The sequence below is a fragment of the Populus nigra genome, chromosome 13 (assembly GCF_951802175.1).
Source record: "Populus nigra chromosome 13, ddPopNigr1.1, whole genome shotgun sequence".
Classification (NCBI taxonomy): Eukaryota; Viridiplantae; Streptophyta; class Magnoliopsida; order Malpighiales; family Salicaceae; genus Populus; species Populus nigra.
The window spans coordinates 10,103,843-10,120,069 of NC_084864.1; the positions used below are offsets into that span (position 1 = coordinate 10,103,843).

A 16,227-nucleotide genomic window follows, 5' to 3' on the forward strand; every position below is an offset into this window, starting at 1 on the left:
TTCAACAAACACATGAAAATCTAAAAAGTATTTTCCTGCAAAATATTTCACATGAAACCATGAAACAGACCTTTAAGCCTCACAAATTTATCTTGACTCACATTTCCATGTGAAAAAAATATGGAATAATCAATTGGATCCATCAACTAAAAAATCAATAACTTTTTTGTCCATTTATCTCCGTTCATATACATATATATATATATATATATATATATATATATATATATATATATATATATATATGTATATGAACGGAGATAAATGGACAAAAAGTTATTGATTTTTTTATCTCCGTTCATATATATATATATATATACTTGTCCCTTGGATTTAACCTATGCAGACAATTTAGCTAATCATCTGGACAATCCTATTTGCTAATGGGCATTGCCTAAGTCGACAGTCCATGTCTATTAAGTTATGACTCTTTCCCATTTCAAAGAAGTCTAGTGTCGGCACACACTACAAGGTAGTGTTCTGACCTCCAAGAAGTTAGTATAATAACTTTCTTGTCAATAGCTAGCTATGTAAGTATAACATCAACCTTTCTTACCAATCACATGTGGTCGCTAACCTTTTCTACTAACATCCACAACACTTAAACTCTCGTTCTTTTGGTTATATATTCTCGCTTCTTGAATCAAAGATTTCCATATTTTTGAATAAGAGATTTGCTTTTGCAGGGGAGAAGCAGCCGTGGAAAGCACATCTCAAGTTTTCACGACTTCATCAACGGGGAACACTTCTTTGCTTTGCAACGGGAATGCTACCATCCGGACGAGAGGTCAGTGGCATGCACATTTTGAATACAAGCCTTACACTTCTTGCTATAATTTTATGTGCTACACTATCCAAGTAATTATGCTAGGCATTAATCAATTCTCTTACAGGGGTTCTATCTATTTTATCAACATGAATATCTGTGAATTCAGACAAGATTGCCCTGAACTCATCCCCCGAGAGGGTTTCCTTTTCTAGCAGCACCTCCACTAGTTTATCAATGGCCTCCCTATTGTTCCTTATATGTTCCTTAGCAATCTCATATGCTCTTTCAATTATGTCTCGCACTGATGAATCGATTTCTTCCGCGAGTTTCTCTGACATGGAGTTTCTAGCTAGCATCCTTAGCACCACATCACTGCTCTGTGCTGCTGGATCGGTCAGTGCCCATGGTCCGAGCTCAGACATGCCAAACATTGTTACCATCTGCAGGAAAATAATTTATCAATCCAAGTTAGTAAGTTTCCCTTTCGTTTTATGATCTGTAAATTTGAGTGATCTGTTTAGTAATCTTAGTTTGTTATGACTTACCTGTTTAGCGATTTGAGTGATCTGTTGCAGGTCCCCTGCTGCACCAGTTGTGATTTCTGATTCACCAAAAATCACTTCCTCTGCTGCTCTTCCTCCAAGTCCTCCAACTATCCTAGAAAATAGCTGTTGCTTGGAAATGAGAGTCGGATCCTCACCTGGTATGAACCACGTTAGACCACGAGCTTGTCCCCGGGGAATTAGAGTGACTTTCTGCACCAGGTCATGTCCGGGTGTCAATGTCCTGTGTATGGAAAAGTATATAGAAGATATAAGTAACCTCATATCATAAGTGATTCTCATCAACATATTTGTATGAAACAAGTTACGGATGAATGATGTTCCCAGATAGAATCGGCTAGAAAAAAACAAGAAAGAAAAGGAAAATCTTGTTTGATGACTTACGCGCAAACAGCGTGCCCAACTTCATGGTAAGCCACCAAAATTTTGCACTTTCCATCAGTCATCTTGGTTCCCTCCATGCCTGCCACGATTCGATCGATTGAATCATCAATCTCTTTCAGGGTGATCTTGTATTTGCCTCTCCTACCAGCAAGAATAGCCGCTTCATTTATTAGGTTAGCCAAGTCTGCACCACTGAATCCTGGCGTCCTCATGGCAATAACGCTCAGAGAGACCCCTTTGTCCAGCTTCTTGTTTTTGCTATGCACGTTTAATATCTCTTCCCTACCTCTCACATCTGGTAGCCCAACTGTGACCTACATATGCAAGCAACAAAACTTTCTTTGAACCTAATTCATAGAGGCTTCTCATGCTAAGCATCTTGATTAATAAGAAACGATAGCTTACCTGCCTATCAAATCTTCCTGGCCTAAGCAACGCGGAATCAAGAATTTCAGGTCGGTTTGTAGCAGCAATAACAATCACTCCACTATTACCACTAAAACCATCCATTTCAGTAAGTAATTGATTCAGTGTCTGCTCCCTCTCATCATTTCCTCCACCAATTCCTGTCCCTCTCTGCCTCCCGACAGCATCTATCTCATCGATAAAAACTATGCATGGTGAGTTCGCCTTAGCCTTGTTGAACAAGTCCCTAACTCTTGAAGCCCCTACACCAACAAACATCTCAATAAACTCTGATCCTGACAGAGAAAAGAAAGGAACGCCTGCTTCTCCAGCTATTGCTTTAGCTAGCAAGGTTTTTCCAGTTCATGGAGGTCCTACTAACAGAACTCCCTTAGGAATCCTTGCACCTACTGCAGCAAACTTCTCTGGAGTTTTTAAGAATTCCACAATTTCTTGAAAATCTTGCTTTGCTTCGTCAACTCCAGCAACATCATCAAATGTCACTCCAGTATTAGGCTCGATCTGGAATTTGGCTTTGCTCCTGTTTTTGAACATTTAACACATAGTTATTTTATCAAGTCATCATATATGATATCCTTCTGGTATCTAATGCATGTTTTTAATGTCATAAAAACCAGAAAAAAACAGGATTATGACATTAAGAACATGTGAGAACTAGCTATACATATTTGGAAAATACATATATACTGTACCTTCCTAGTCCAAATGGCAAGCCGGGACCTCCGGGGGTGCTGGTAGATGATGTCCTTAACAACAAAGAGCCAAGCAATATCAATGGAAAGGCCAAGTTTCCCAACAAGTCAAGTAGAGCAGCAGTCCAGTTCGGCTCTGTTGGGTGAGCAGCAAAATCAACATTTTCTCTTCTAGTTTCCTCAACAACTCTTGTGGCAGTCCTGGTAACTGGATTTTGACCCTCTGGATCTTTTCAAGTGTGGGATTAAAAATCTCAGCTATTGCTACCGTCCCATTCTCAAACAAGTCCACTTTTCTTACAGCACCTTCATCTAAGTACTCAAAGAATCTTGAGTAAGACATTCCACTTGAAGTTGAAGTAACTGGACTCTCTGGCTCCGCAGCTCTTGCAGGCTTAGCAACAGAGAGTCCTTCAGTTAAGAGTACTACAGCAGTGGCATTAAGTAGTTCTCTCTTACTAAGTTTGATATCTAGGGGTGTTTTGAGAGATGGGCTGTCTCTGTTAGTGCTTTTAGGAATCTGGACATCATTTGCAAGGTCCTGAGATTTGCAAATGGGAATGTGGGGGAGAGAAAGAGATAGAGCAGGCGACATGTTTCCTTGTTCAAACTTTCAACTAGTGAGAAACTCAGAAATGCTGGCGTACTGCTGCTTTGGTTGGAGGGAAATGTTGATGGATGACTTGTTTAAATAAGGAGAACATGGGATGTTTCCAGCACTTCAGCTCGGCCATTGTTTGAGTGGGATATTTGTAGTTTAGTCTTACATTCAAGAAAGGTCTAGAAAGAAGTCTGAGCTTATGTTCGAGATTGATCTAGTTTTGGACCTTATCATTTGGAATGTCCAAGTGCTTTTTTCTGACATGAAACAACGATAAAACCTGTCTTTCCTTTCTTTCTTTCACATCCATACACTTGGAAATAAAAAGTTGGACATTTGGATTTCTGATGTTCATGGGGCCTGAGGCATATTCTGAAACTGAATACTGATGCCGCGTTTACGTTCTCTAATTTATGTGGTCATAGTTTAGAACCATGAGCACTTTCACTTTTAAAGATTATTAAGATCAGGAGTACCAAAGATTTCAAATTTAGTTCTGGAATTCTCCATAAGTAAAATCAGTCCTTGAGCTCATGTAAACTTACAGGCATCTGGTATCTGGAAATGTGGTCATATAAGTTTTTTAAAGTATTTTTTATTTGAAAAAAAATTAAAAAAAAAATATTTTATTGTAAAAGTACCGTTATAAATTGTATATTAAGATTTTAATAATATTAAAAACATCTTTCTAAGCATGGAGAAACTCAGCATCAAGAGAGCACAATTACTAGTTATTTATAATAGTAAATATGAAAGAAGGAAAGAGTAGTCAAGAAAATTGCACAATACTGTCGGACAACATCTCATTTATAATGGCCACAGAAGAAATTCTAAGAGCGAAAGAAAGAACACTTCACACTTGCTTTTCTGTCCTATTGAAATGCATGGTTGTCTAAACTCTAATGTCTATATATATATATATATATTAGGAAGTGAGAAGTTAAATGTAAAAATAATTTATTGTGAATTGTAACAATGAATTAATATTTTTGTTCTCCATCAAATCAATCAAGAAGAATAAGGTGTAGGATAAAATGATTTTTTTCCTTTTGATTCATTTGTTATTTTTGTCTTGAATAAAGGTGCAAAAGTCTTTTTTTTTTCAGAGCTGTAAAATATCTTTATTGCCCTTAAGAGAAAAAAAAATCTGTTAGTTGGCTTCTAGGGACTTTTTTGAAATTTCATATTTTATTGCATAGTAAATTTACAAAATTTCCCCCGTTATCAAAATTAATAAAGTTTTTTTAAAGGGTATTTTTATATTTTCATCTAGATTTTTTGTTATGATTAGATGGATAGAAAGGTACATTGATCTTTATAATAATGAAAAAATATTAAAATTCAGAACACATTAGATTTACTAAATTAACTCATTTTCAAGATTAATTTAGATTTTTTAGGGGATATTTTTATATTTTTATATGGTTTTTTTCGTTGTAATTGAATGAGTAGAGGGGTAAATTGATCTTTACAATAATTAAAAAATTATTAAAAATCCAAACATGTCAAACAAGCAGGTGGAGGGTTCCACAGAGTTTGGACAATGCATGAAGCATTATCCAGTGGTCAAAGATTTTCTTTTTTTGTGTTAGTTGATTGCCTATAACATTCTCTTCCTCAATAGACGGTGCATGTTGGGCTATGATGGATGGATTGTTGTTGGAGTTGATTATATTATATTGTAGAAAAGATTATTATATTGGTGGTAATAATAGCCAATAAAAGTGTGAAAAGGTACAATACCTTTTGTCCCAAGTTAAAATAGTTTATACAAGGGTATAAATTTCATGCTGATTTAAGATTGTTGAAATTAGAAAGATGTGACATGGTTTTGGGAGTAGATTAGTTGAAATATATTTTTTTATTTTGTTTGATTTTATTAAAATGAAGTTGATTGAACTAAAATGAATGGTAAAAAAAAGCTAAATTATAGATGATTACTACAACCAAACCATATTAGGGTTTGAATGAAGCTATATATAGATTTGTGGGATAATTTTTGTTTATGAAAATGATAGAAAAATCAAGATAGGATGTCAAAGATTTAGAGGTAAAGATTTTGATAAATGAATATCAATGTGTTTACAAAACCAAAGCACCTACCTCTAACAAGAAAGTTGGATCATAAAATACCACCATTCCAAGAGCCAAGTCAATTAATATTAGGCGAGTTCATACAAGTATAAGAAAGAGATAGAGAAACTAGTAAGGGAAATTTTATAGAATGGAATCATTCAGCATAGTTGTAGTCCATTTGTATCTATTATACTCTTGGTTTAACAAAAAAATAACACTTGAAGATTTTATATGGATTATAGAAAGTTGAATATTCTAACTATTAAGAATAAGTTATTTATTAGACTATTCATCTAATAGATGAGCTGATGAATGAATTACATGAATCTAAATTCTTTTTAAAGCTAAACTTAATATTAGAGTATCATCAATTGAGAATGTGTGTAAAAGATGTGGAGAAAACAACATTTAAAACTCATCATAGACACTATAAATTCAAAATGATGCTTTTTAACTTAATTAATGTACTAGCCAATTTTCAAGCATTAATGAAAAACATATTAGAACCTTGTTTGAAATGATTTATGTTGGTATTTTTTGATGGTATATTGATATACAATTCCATATTGGAATTACATATCAGTCATTTTAGAAATGTTTTGGAGACTTTGAGGGATAACTAGTCATTTGTAAAACAATCTAAGTGTTTTTTTATAAGCAAAATAACACCATTCCAAGAGCCAAGTCAATTAATATTAGGCGAGTTCATACAAGTATAAGAAAGAGATAGAGAAACTAGTAAGGGAAATTTTATAGAATGGAATCATTCAGCATAGTTGTAGTCCATTTGTATCTATTATACTCTTGGTTTAACAAAAAAATAACACTTGAAGATTTTATATGGATTATAGAAAGTTGAATATTCTAACTATTAAGAATAAGTTATTTATTAGACTATTCATCTAATAGATGAGCTGATGAATGAATTACATGAATCTAAATTCTTTTTAAAGCTAAACTTAATATTAGAGTATCATCAATTGAGAATGTGTGTAAAAGATGTGGAGAAAACAACATTTAAAACTCATCATAGACACTATAAATTCAAAATGATGCTTTTTAACTTAATTAATGTACTAGCCAATTTTCAAGCATTAATGAAAAACATATTAGAACCTTGTTTGAAATGATTTATGTTGGTATTTTTTGATGGTATATTGATATACAATTCCATATTGGAATTACATATCAGTCATTTTAGAAATGTTTTGGAGACTTTGAGGGATAACTAGTCATTTGTAAAACAATCTAAGTGTTTTTTTATAAGCAAAATATATAGTATTTGAGGTATATTAGCTCTTTAATAAGAATGACAACTGATCTAAAAAAAAATGAAGTTGTAAAGTACTTATATACTTCATATTCTATGAAGGAATTAAAGGGCTTCTTGGGTTTGACAAGCGCTATTACAGGAAGTTTATTAGGGGTTTTGGTATTATTAGCAAACCACTCACTAAATTGCTAAAAGAAAAATAACTTCAATTTGAATAAAAAAAGCCTAAACAACCTTTGATCAACTTAAAAAGGCTTTGTACAAGGCACTAATGTTGAAACTGCCAAATTTCAATAATATTTTTACACTAGAAATCGATTTTTGTGCTACACGGGTTGGGAGCAATTTTGAGTTAGAAAGGAAAGGACTTTAACTTTCTTTAGTAAAGTAATAATTCCATAACATTTAAGGCTATCAATCTATGACAAAGAGTATGAAAATATTAATAGCAGTGAAAATATGAAGATATAATTTGGAAGTTTATCATTAAGAATAGTCATGAGAGCCTGAAATATCTTTTAGAACAAAAGATTTATATTGTAAAATAAAGGTATAACTAAATTGTTGGAATTGAAGTATATAATTTAATAAAAATAAATAAAGGAAAAATATAGTAACCAATGCATTATCTAGGAAAATTTATAAGGAAAAAGGTTTATTCGAAAATAAAAATCCAATTAAAGAAGACCAAGAAAGATCAGAAGCTATAACGTCACTAATCCCAACATAGCATGAGAAGATCATCAATACTTATAAAGATGAGCTTAATTTATAGGAAATTATAGTTGGGAAGTTGATCAATGCTAATAATTGGATATAATAAACTTTTGCAGAAGAAATTCGAGGTATAGAAATAATATTGTAATTGGCAAGGTTAGAGATTTAAGAAACATATTGATGGGTGGAGGACATGTAGAAATTCAGACTTCCTATAAAATACTAAAATTAATATTATATTGGCTGATAAAAAAAAACAACAAATTTATGGTAGAATATGATATTTTATTACATTGACACATCCATTCATAGCTCAAAAAATATTTTAAGTAGTGTTCTTGGATTATTTTTACAAGTTTTATAAATCACCAACTATAATTATGACATACAACTACAATATATTCACAAGCTTGTTTTGGAGGGAGTTGTTTAAGATGTTAAATGTTATGTTGTAGATGAGTTTAGCCTATTATTCATAAAATAATTAAAAAAAATTGAGAGGGTCAGTCGATGTTTGAAGATCTATTCAGAATATATGACAACGCACAATCCAAAGAGATGACATATATGATTATCAGTGGCTCAATGGTGGTATAATTTAAATTTTTATTCTGCCATTAAAATGACTCCATTCTAGGCTATGTATAAATATCCTCCACCCAACAGAGAACTAGTGACACCTGAGACTATTATCATGGCTGCATGCAGTGGAATACATGATCCAGTTGAGGGCTAATATGGACAAATTTCTTCATAAATAGTTGGAAGGGGCTAGGCATAAAATGAAGTAAATTATAAATAGGAGAAGAACTGAAAATTAATGAGTGAATAGTTGGAAGAAATGATCCAGTTGAGGGCTAGAATGAACTAGTTTCTTCAAAGTGGCTAGGCATAAAATGAATCAAATCACAAATAGAAAGGGAGCTAATGGTTGGTGATTTGGTCTAACCTCAAATTACAACTATATAAAAAAACCAGTGTGGCTTCAAGAAAGAGATTCAAATTGAATATCAGGTTTTATGGTCCTTATAAAGTTATCCAAAGAACTAAAATCGTGGCCTACAAAGTATAGCTACCAGAAGGAATTACCATACATCCAGTCTTTCATGTATATCCTTTCTCAAGAGGAAAGTAAGAGATAAAGCAGTAGTGTCTTCCAGCTTCCCAATGGTAGATGGATATAGAAGAGTTAGTCCAGTGGTTGTTCTTGATAGAAAGATGATAAAATAGGGAAATCAAGTTATAACAATGGGACTTATACAATGGTCTAACTTGTTTAAGCAAGGTGCAAAATGTAAGGACTTTGAGAAAATTAACAACTAATTTCCAGACTTTTGTACTGATTCTTGAGGACAAGAAACTTATATAGGAGGGGTATGGTCAGGAGCCAAGGCCTAAAGTGCATGATCAGGCTAGCATGGACAATTGCATGTACAAGAGTAAGAATTGTCTGGTCTCACTACATTGCCCCAAAAGCACTTTTTTTTGTTCTTTGTGCTTCTTTTTCCTGGTGCTGCTGGTGGCTGTTCTGTTGTTGTCCAGCCGCTGGTGCTGCAGTAACCTGTTGTTCAAGCTAGCATCCTTCAATCGCTCTTGTTAGTGCATGATCAAGGTTTTCTTCAACTCAATTGGTACTGGTTTGGTTGCATGGACAATTGAATGTACAAAGGTTATGTTAAGGCATGGACAATTGAATGTACAAAGGTTATGTTAAGGCTTCACCTTAACAAAGCTAAAGAACTTAAGAACTGAAGAGAGAATTAGACGAAGAAAAGAAATTGTGGGAGAAGTAGAAGAAAGAGAGGGGAGAGAGAACTAATAAATTACTCTGCTAAAAGATTGCTTCTTATTGCCTGTCCTTCGAGTTATACATTTATAGCTTATATACATGGACTTACTGACAACAACTAGTTCCTCTCCAACTGGACTAACTAACAATAACAGTCTATCAACTAACTATAACTACTGAAATTGCCTAACTTCCATGTGCCATAATCCATCTGTAACTTCTTCCCGCCTCTTCTTCTTTGTGTTAATCACATGTAAATATAATCCCATGATCCAAAGCCATAATGACCGCAAGTTCGTAACAGGTCAATATCCTGGCAAAGGTAGATCTTTGCAGTGGACACTTCAAAGTACCGATTTCAGAATTTGAAGGCGCCTTTTGCGATGACGAAGAATTGGTGTGAATGTCCGAAGGTTTTGTACCCCGTGATACAATTTCTGGTATAGGCCTGCGGCAGGAGTTATGTGATTGAGGTCGTTGCTGGCCGGAAATTGGGTGGTCTCAAGAATACAAGACTTGAAAATAAACAAGAAGAAATTAGAGAGAAGCATCATTAAGAACAAGAAATAAAGATGCAAATGCACACTACATCTTGTTATTTTTGTTTATTTCTTGCTTCAAGGACTTTTATATTATTACAATAACATAGTTACCTGGTTACATTTGAAAATTTGAAATAGGAAATAATTGGTTTTTAATATCAAATCCTATTTTACAAGGAAAAGGAAAACCCAACTCATGACATGGATAATTACAAGGGAACTATGTAGTAGTACATGGAAGGTCAACTGAACTGCCTGCCCTGATCTCAGCAAAATGGCTGGGCCACAGTGACAGACACTCACCACTGGTACTTGGCAGCAACGAGTACTTCCTCGTATTTCTCAGCTGCATGATCCCAGCTGAGATCTTGAGTCATCCCTCGTCTTTGGAGTCCCTCCCAACTTTTCTTGTACTCTCGGTAAGTAAATAAGCAGTTCCCTAGTGCATGTATCAATTTATTTGCTTCAGCACCATCAAATGTCCACCCAAGCCCGGATTCATTGAACGGATCAAAAGGTTGCACGGTATCCCTTAGTCCCCCAACAGCATGGACGACTGGAATTGTTCCGTACATCATAGCATATAGTTGGTTCAGCCCACAAGGCTCAAATCGTGATGGCATGAGCAAAACATCTGAACCAGCAGTTATCCTGTGAGCCATCTTTACAGAAAAACCAACCCATCCCCTGATTTTGTCATGGTGTTGATTTTCAAACTGCCTAAGCATCTGTTCCAGGTCTTGTCTGCCAGTGCCCAACATGACTAGTTGCACGTCCTGGCCCAACATCCACGGAACTGCCTCAGCTATGAGATCAACTCCTTTCTGTTGATCAAGCCTTCCAATGAAACCAATCATAGGGACATCCGGACGAACAGGCAAACCAAGCTCCTTCTGTAAGGCAGCCTTGCATTGAGGCTTGCCAGTGTGCAGTGTTTCCAGGGAGTAGTTGGTGTAACCATCTGAGGTCAGGTGAACATCAAACAGTGGGTTCCATTCTTTTGTATCAATGCCATTCACAATGCCACTAAATTTCCAATCATTTTCCTTTATGATGTTGTGCAGACCCCAACCACCTTCAGAAGTTTTAAGCTCCCAGGAATATCCATGACTGACAGTAACCACACGGTCCGCTGCCTTCAGACCAGCTGCAAAGATATTGAAGTGTTCACCACCAACAGGATCATGCAATTTGAAAAGGTCAATGTAGTGCTCTGGCAGATCCACATGGAAGAAATCATCCACTGGTCCACGACCCTAGAAGCCACAGAGTTTCCCAAGTCATAAAATGATCGAAGTTTTAATCTGTCTACAAAGACATCTGTGTAATATATCAATAACGATCCAAGTTCAACATTATTCATGTTGTTTCTGACTTTATTAGATATGCTTGAGACAGACAAGCAGAACTTGGAAACAATAACTACGGAAGATAACGTTTGATGCATCTTTCCATCTTTCAAGGTAATTCTAAATATGTCTTCCGCAGCATTCCATGCTTTGAAGATAAATTATTCAAGTTGGGGCACTGGCCAGTCACACATGGTTGGCTTAGTAGGACAGTAAATTTCATGTTATCAAGTTAGCTCTGAAAATATTTTCAGCTAGACAAAATCAGGGTAGTTTGAATGTAGCATATGTAGAAATTGGTGCTCTCTAGGAAAATAAAATTAACCTCATCAAGCAGAGAACAAACCTGGTGTGCTATATTATGAATTACAAGTATGGATCTTGTAAATTTCATTAAACCATTGTCCCGATAATATGCCTTCAGATACACTGGCAACAAAGCAGTATGCCAATCATTTGCAATGAAAACTAAATTTCCATCTCCATAGCAGATACCTCCACATGGAACATGCCAAGGAACCTGGAAATCATCAATTCCTCATTAATTTACATAGATAAGATGAAAAATTGGTTTTAAAAATTCAAACATAAAAACTATATAAAGAAGCCACCTTGACTGTTAAACTGAAAACTCACAAGTTATTTATACTTTGAGATGATGCTTGTCAATTTGCTTTTTGTCATGCATACAACAATCCAATATTTCTTGCTTCTTAATATTACTTCAACTATATAAATAAGGAACCTAGCTTTTAAGACACAGGAAGTTTAGATTTTAGAACATTGCAATGGTTCTAATGGTACCAATAAAGTGCCCATGGCTGATTTTAAAATATGTCGGTGGGATAAACCACAATATGAATCCTCCAAAAAATATTAGAAAACTTAAACATAAGAATACATAATTCAAAATATTCATCGAAACAAATTGTTTCTAACAATTGTTTGAATTCATGCGTGTCAAAGTCCAAAGGAAAAATATTACAGAATTGCAGCCTTTAGAAAACAGTAAAGATACTGGTCTACACCAATCTTAAATATAAATTAGTGACATGATTTAATCAAACATTAAATGATAATATCTTAGGATTGATATATCTAACAAAAGCAGATTTTGCAGGGAATGCCTGTAGTAAAAACATACCTCAACAGCTGCTTTGCAAAATAACGCCATGCGCTTTAAAATGTCCTGCGCCATGAAAATCAAGACATGTAAGACTCCATGTATAGCAAAGACTAGAAAATCAAAGCAAAGGATAATTCTGAAATCTTTCACATGTTTAAAACTGATCTGTCATATTCATTTGAGATGCTCAAAGCAGGGATATAAGAGTCCCATTTGTTGTCCCTGTAGAAGGTTAAAAAAAGTATATTCAACATATAATGAGATGAACTCCTGTATGGAGTTCATGCTCTGTCTAATCTGTCATGGCATATCATCATTTCTTTTCTCTAGATCACAGCATAGGTTATCTAGTACAAAAATACACTTTTTAATGACCAAATAAACTTAGGTTATCTAGAACAAAAATTACACTTTTTAATGATCATATAAAATTAAAATTGAGAACAAGCTATCTTACCAATCGGCTTCCTCCATATATATTACCCTCTATATGGCAAAATACATGAGAATCAATGAAAACAAAATCCACACCATCAATGTAGGTTTGGAAGAATGTTACTTCTATGTCCTGAAAAGAGAAATTACCTTGTTATTGCATTTGTCAGTATCTATATCATTAAACAATATGATGGGAGGTCAATTATGAATAAATGCTGCAGCTGTTGCACACCTGACCATCCACCTTATATCTTTTTCGAACTCCAATATCGTGAGGTTCCGCATAGTTGCCATACCGAGGAGCCACAACCTAAAAGAAAGAACAAATAGAGGAATGAAAAATGAAAAATGCAAAACATAAAATCAATCTTTACTTATTAAACAAACATCACGCTCCAGGATTCCTTTTCTGGAAATCATGGATCCTTGATAGCATTAACGATGTAAATCAAACTGTCAAGTACATCTAAAGAGTGTACTAATTGAATCCAAGCATGTAAAGGTTCTCAAACTTTGGATTGTTTTTGTTGATAGCATATTGAGAAATATTTAGGAACTAAATTATTACTCAACGCAGAACTTCTAGTAAAATCAATTCTCTTTCATTTATTCGAGTAGGCATTAGTCTATTGTTCATTTGATTACAGAATGAAGAGTTATGGTACCATAACCCTGTGTCCACGCCGAGCCAAAGCCTTTGGTAAAGACCCAGCAACATCTCCAAGCCCACCTGAAAGACCTTATTCGTATCAGGCTAGAGTGAATATAGTAAAGGGCACAATTACATGCACTCACGCACAAACAGCAGAAATGATTTTCCATCTCAAGCTACTTATGGTCAAGATAAAAGACCTGTTTTAGACCATGGAGCACATTCTGCAGCCACCACAATAACATTCATGACATTTGCACCAGCTAATGGAGGGGGTAAAATGTCTTCAGTTGCAGGATCATTTTCGATGTTATTAATCTCTGGCAATATAGGGTCATTGACATTTTCTTGTTTTTCATTAGTAGTTGATATTTCTGAGGTATTTGAAAGAAAAGAAGGCAGCTTGTCTGACCAAACTTTCTCTGAACCAGTGACTCTCAACTGTTTGGAAGAATCCTCATGAGAAGAAGCCTTTTTAGGAGGTAGTTCCTGCTCAAGTTCCCTTTTATCGTCATCATAACCTTTACTAATATCTAAAGATGAAGTTTCTGGTACCTCATCTGCAGTTGAGTGGATGTAGTTTTTCCAAAGAATGCTGCCATTCTGTTTTTCATGAACACCCTGACCACTACTTGAAGTATGGTCCTGATTTGGAGAAGAGTCCTCGCTCTGCTCAGAAGGAACTTCATCTACTTCTGAGTCAATGATACTACTTTTTATAGAAGAAACCATTTTTCTTCTCTCAGCAATCTGCAAATGACATGATCCGTCAACAAAAGCATTCAAATTTGACTTCTCATTGAAAGGGAACCAACCGGACAGGTGATATTGATTTTGGAAGATACAACTAAATTAACAAATAATATCATGAACTGCATTAGATAAAACTAAGTTCTTTCAGATTTCCAATAGTGGGTCTATGAAATTTGAAATAACATACATATACCAATAGCATACCAAGTCACTATGCTCATGGGGACTAATGGGAGTCACAGAAACAATCGACCCATAGATAATTAGGCTGTGAGAGACCTACACTAGAGACCAAAAACATTACAACCAACCAAGAAGTAGTGTAACTCTCGTCCACAGAGAGAGAACCACCACCACAAGGTATTCAAAAGCCTGACAGTCTCTAAAATGAATCAAGGAAAAGAAAACAGAATATCTCTCACTCAACCTATTTATTTGTCACTAAAATTTATCAAATCCTAGACATTAAAGAGGTACGTTCATCACAAGTTCAATGCAGCTGAGGGAGAAATCATCTAACCACCTAATGCAGCGGTACAGTTTCTCAATGTATATACTGAGAATCGATACCTGGTAGCCCATGATAGCAAATAATGCGCTTTGCTATGGTATTAAGGTTTTTCACTTGAACACCAACCGCTGTTTCAGTTCTCTAATGATAAGTAAGCTTCTTCAAAACATAATTCGAAAGGCACCCTTTAAAAAGGGGCTATTAAATATTTTAATAGTCCGGCAAAAGCATTTCATCACTTTCCGCTTGCGATGAGGAAAATTGAAACAAGGGATTCCTAATATTCTTTTACGGGAGATGCTTAATGATATATTCAATCTGTGATGCTCCTCAAAAGTTCATCTTGGACAACCAAAAAGGGAAAAAATACAAGCCACGGCCTTTAGCACCTAAATTCAGAGTCTACAACAGCCATTACATTGTAATTTGCACTAGAAAATCTAAATTTCTAACATTACAAGCATTCAAACAAGAAAAACACAATAGATCACCTGCTGAAGTAGGTCTCTTTGCATAGCAAGAACCTTCTTGCTCTTTTCAATGCTGGCTTGCAGTGCATCTTCTGATTCATCACCACTCGCACCTTCCTCAACTGTAGCTCTCACAGGCTTAGATTTCGGAGAAAACCCATAATTAAAAACAGCTAAATTATGAGACTTTTTTGTTCTGCACGTGAAAAAAGAAAACTTGTCTCGATTTTTGTTTTTGCGAGAGAGAAGAACAGGACTTTCTGCTTTGGTTGTTTCAATAATAAAAGGCAGTGATCCTATAGAAGACATTGTATTATTTGATAAATTGGCGCAAACAGAACTAACAACAAGACTTCACTGGCTCAGGAAGCTGGGACCGTTTCGGTGAAAACTGGGTGTGACCAGGTTGAGGAGATGAAGAGAAACAGGCGCAGTTGAGGGGCTTGGGATTCTGGGAGAATTGAGTTAAATATGATACAGATTCTAGAGGGTAGACAGAAGAGAGGTAACAACAAAGAAACAGCAAAATCTTTCTCTGGAGGTCGTTGAGATGGGAACCACCGAAGGGGAAATCATTGAAATACGATTTTGAGGTTCCAATTGGCCTCGGATTTAGCCACATATGCTACTGGTCTACAGTTTTTCAGGGACAGATCAAGTGTGGGCCTGGGCTACTTTAAAAGGTGGCCTCAAGAAAATGCGTAGAGAATTGAAAAAATATGATTTAATAAGTTTCCATGAATTTAAAACGTGAGATTCTCCGAATACGCTTCATGAATAGTGTCCAGTTGATGACACCAATAGGTTCATAATTCAGGTGGTGAATTTCATATGGTGAAAGTCTTAAGTGGGTACATGCTTTTGCATTTCATAAGTTTTTTTCGGTTTTGTAATTGATTTCCTATGGCATTATTTAATAAAAAGATAAAAGTTGTACAAACTAGTTGATCGTCCGTGCTTTCACGGGAAAGTTTTTGCAATATAAAAACTTCAATTATAGATAAGTTATAATCTTATAAATTTAATAAGTTAGAAGATAAACATTAAAAAAAAAATAAGTTTATCCTCATTAATTTTTTAAACTCGTGATTGGAGC

General features: G+C 35.0%; 2 protein-coding genes across 2 annotated transcripts; both read right to left on the reverse strand.

Moving 5' to 3' along the window:
• Positions 1–635: 635 nt before the first annotated feature.
• On the reverse strand, positions 636–3,600 carry LOC133671090 (ATP-dependent zinc metalloprotease FTSH 6, chloroplastic-like). The gene is given in 6 exon segments (XM_062091721.1): positions 636–1,209; positions 1,315–1,555; positions 1,717–2,030; positions 2,122–2,662; positions 2,835–3,000; positions 3,003–3,600. Coding segments are annotated over 6 exon segments (2,031 nt in total). The 5' UTR covers positions 3,430–3,600; the 3' UTR covers positions 636–867.
• A 6,243-nt stretch (positions 3,601–9,843) lies between these two features.
• Positions 9,844–15,740, reverse strand: LOC133671218 (granule-bound starch synthase 2, chloroplastic/amyloplastic). The gene is made up of 8 exons (XM_062091902.1): positions 15,153–15,740; positions 13,598–14,147; positions 13,411–13,475; positions 12,978–13,055; positions 12,765–12,875; positions 12,326–12,370; positions 11,528–11,701; positions 9,844–11,088 (listed from the first exon to the last, which is right to left on the reverse strand). The coding sequence occupies exons 1-8, from the start codon at positions 15,438–15,440 to the stop codon at positions 10,132–10,134; spliced, it is 2,268 nt and encodes a 755-aa protein (XP_061947886.1). The 5' UTR covers positions 15,441–15,740; the 3' UTR covers positions 9,844–10,131.
• Positions 15,741–16,227: the final 487 nt, after the last annotated feature.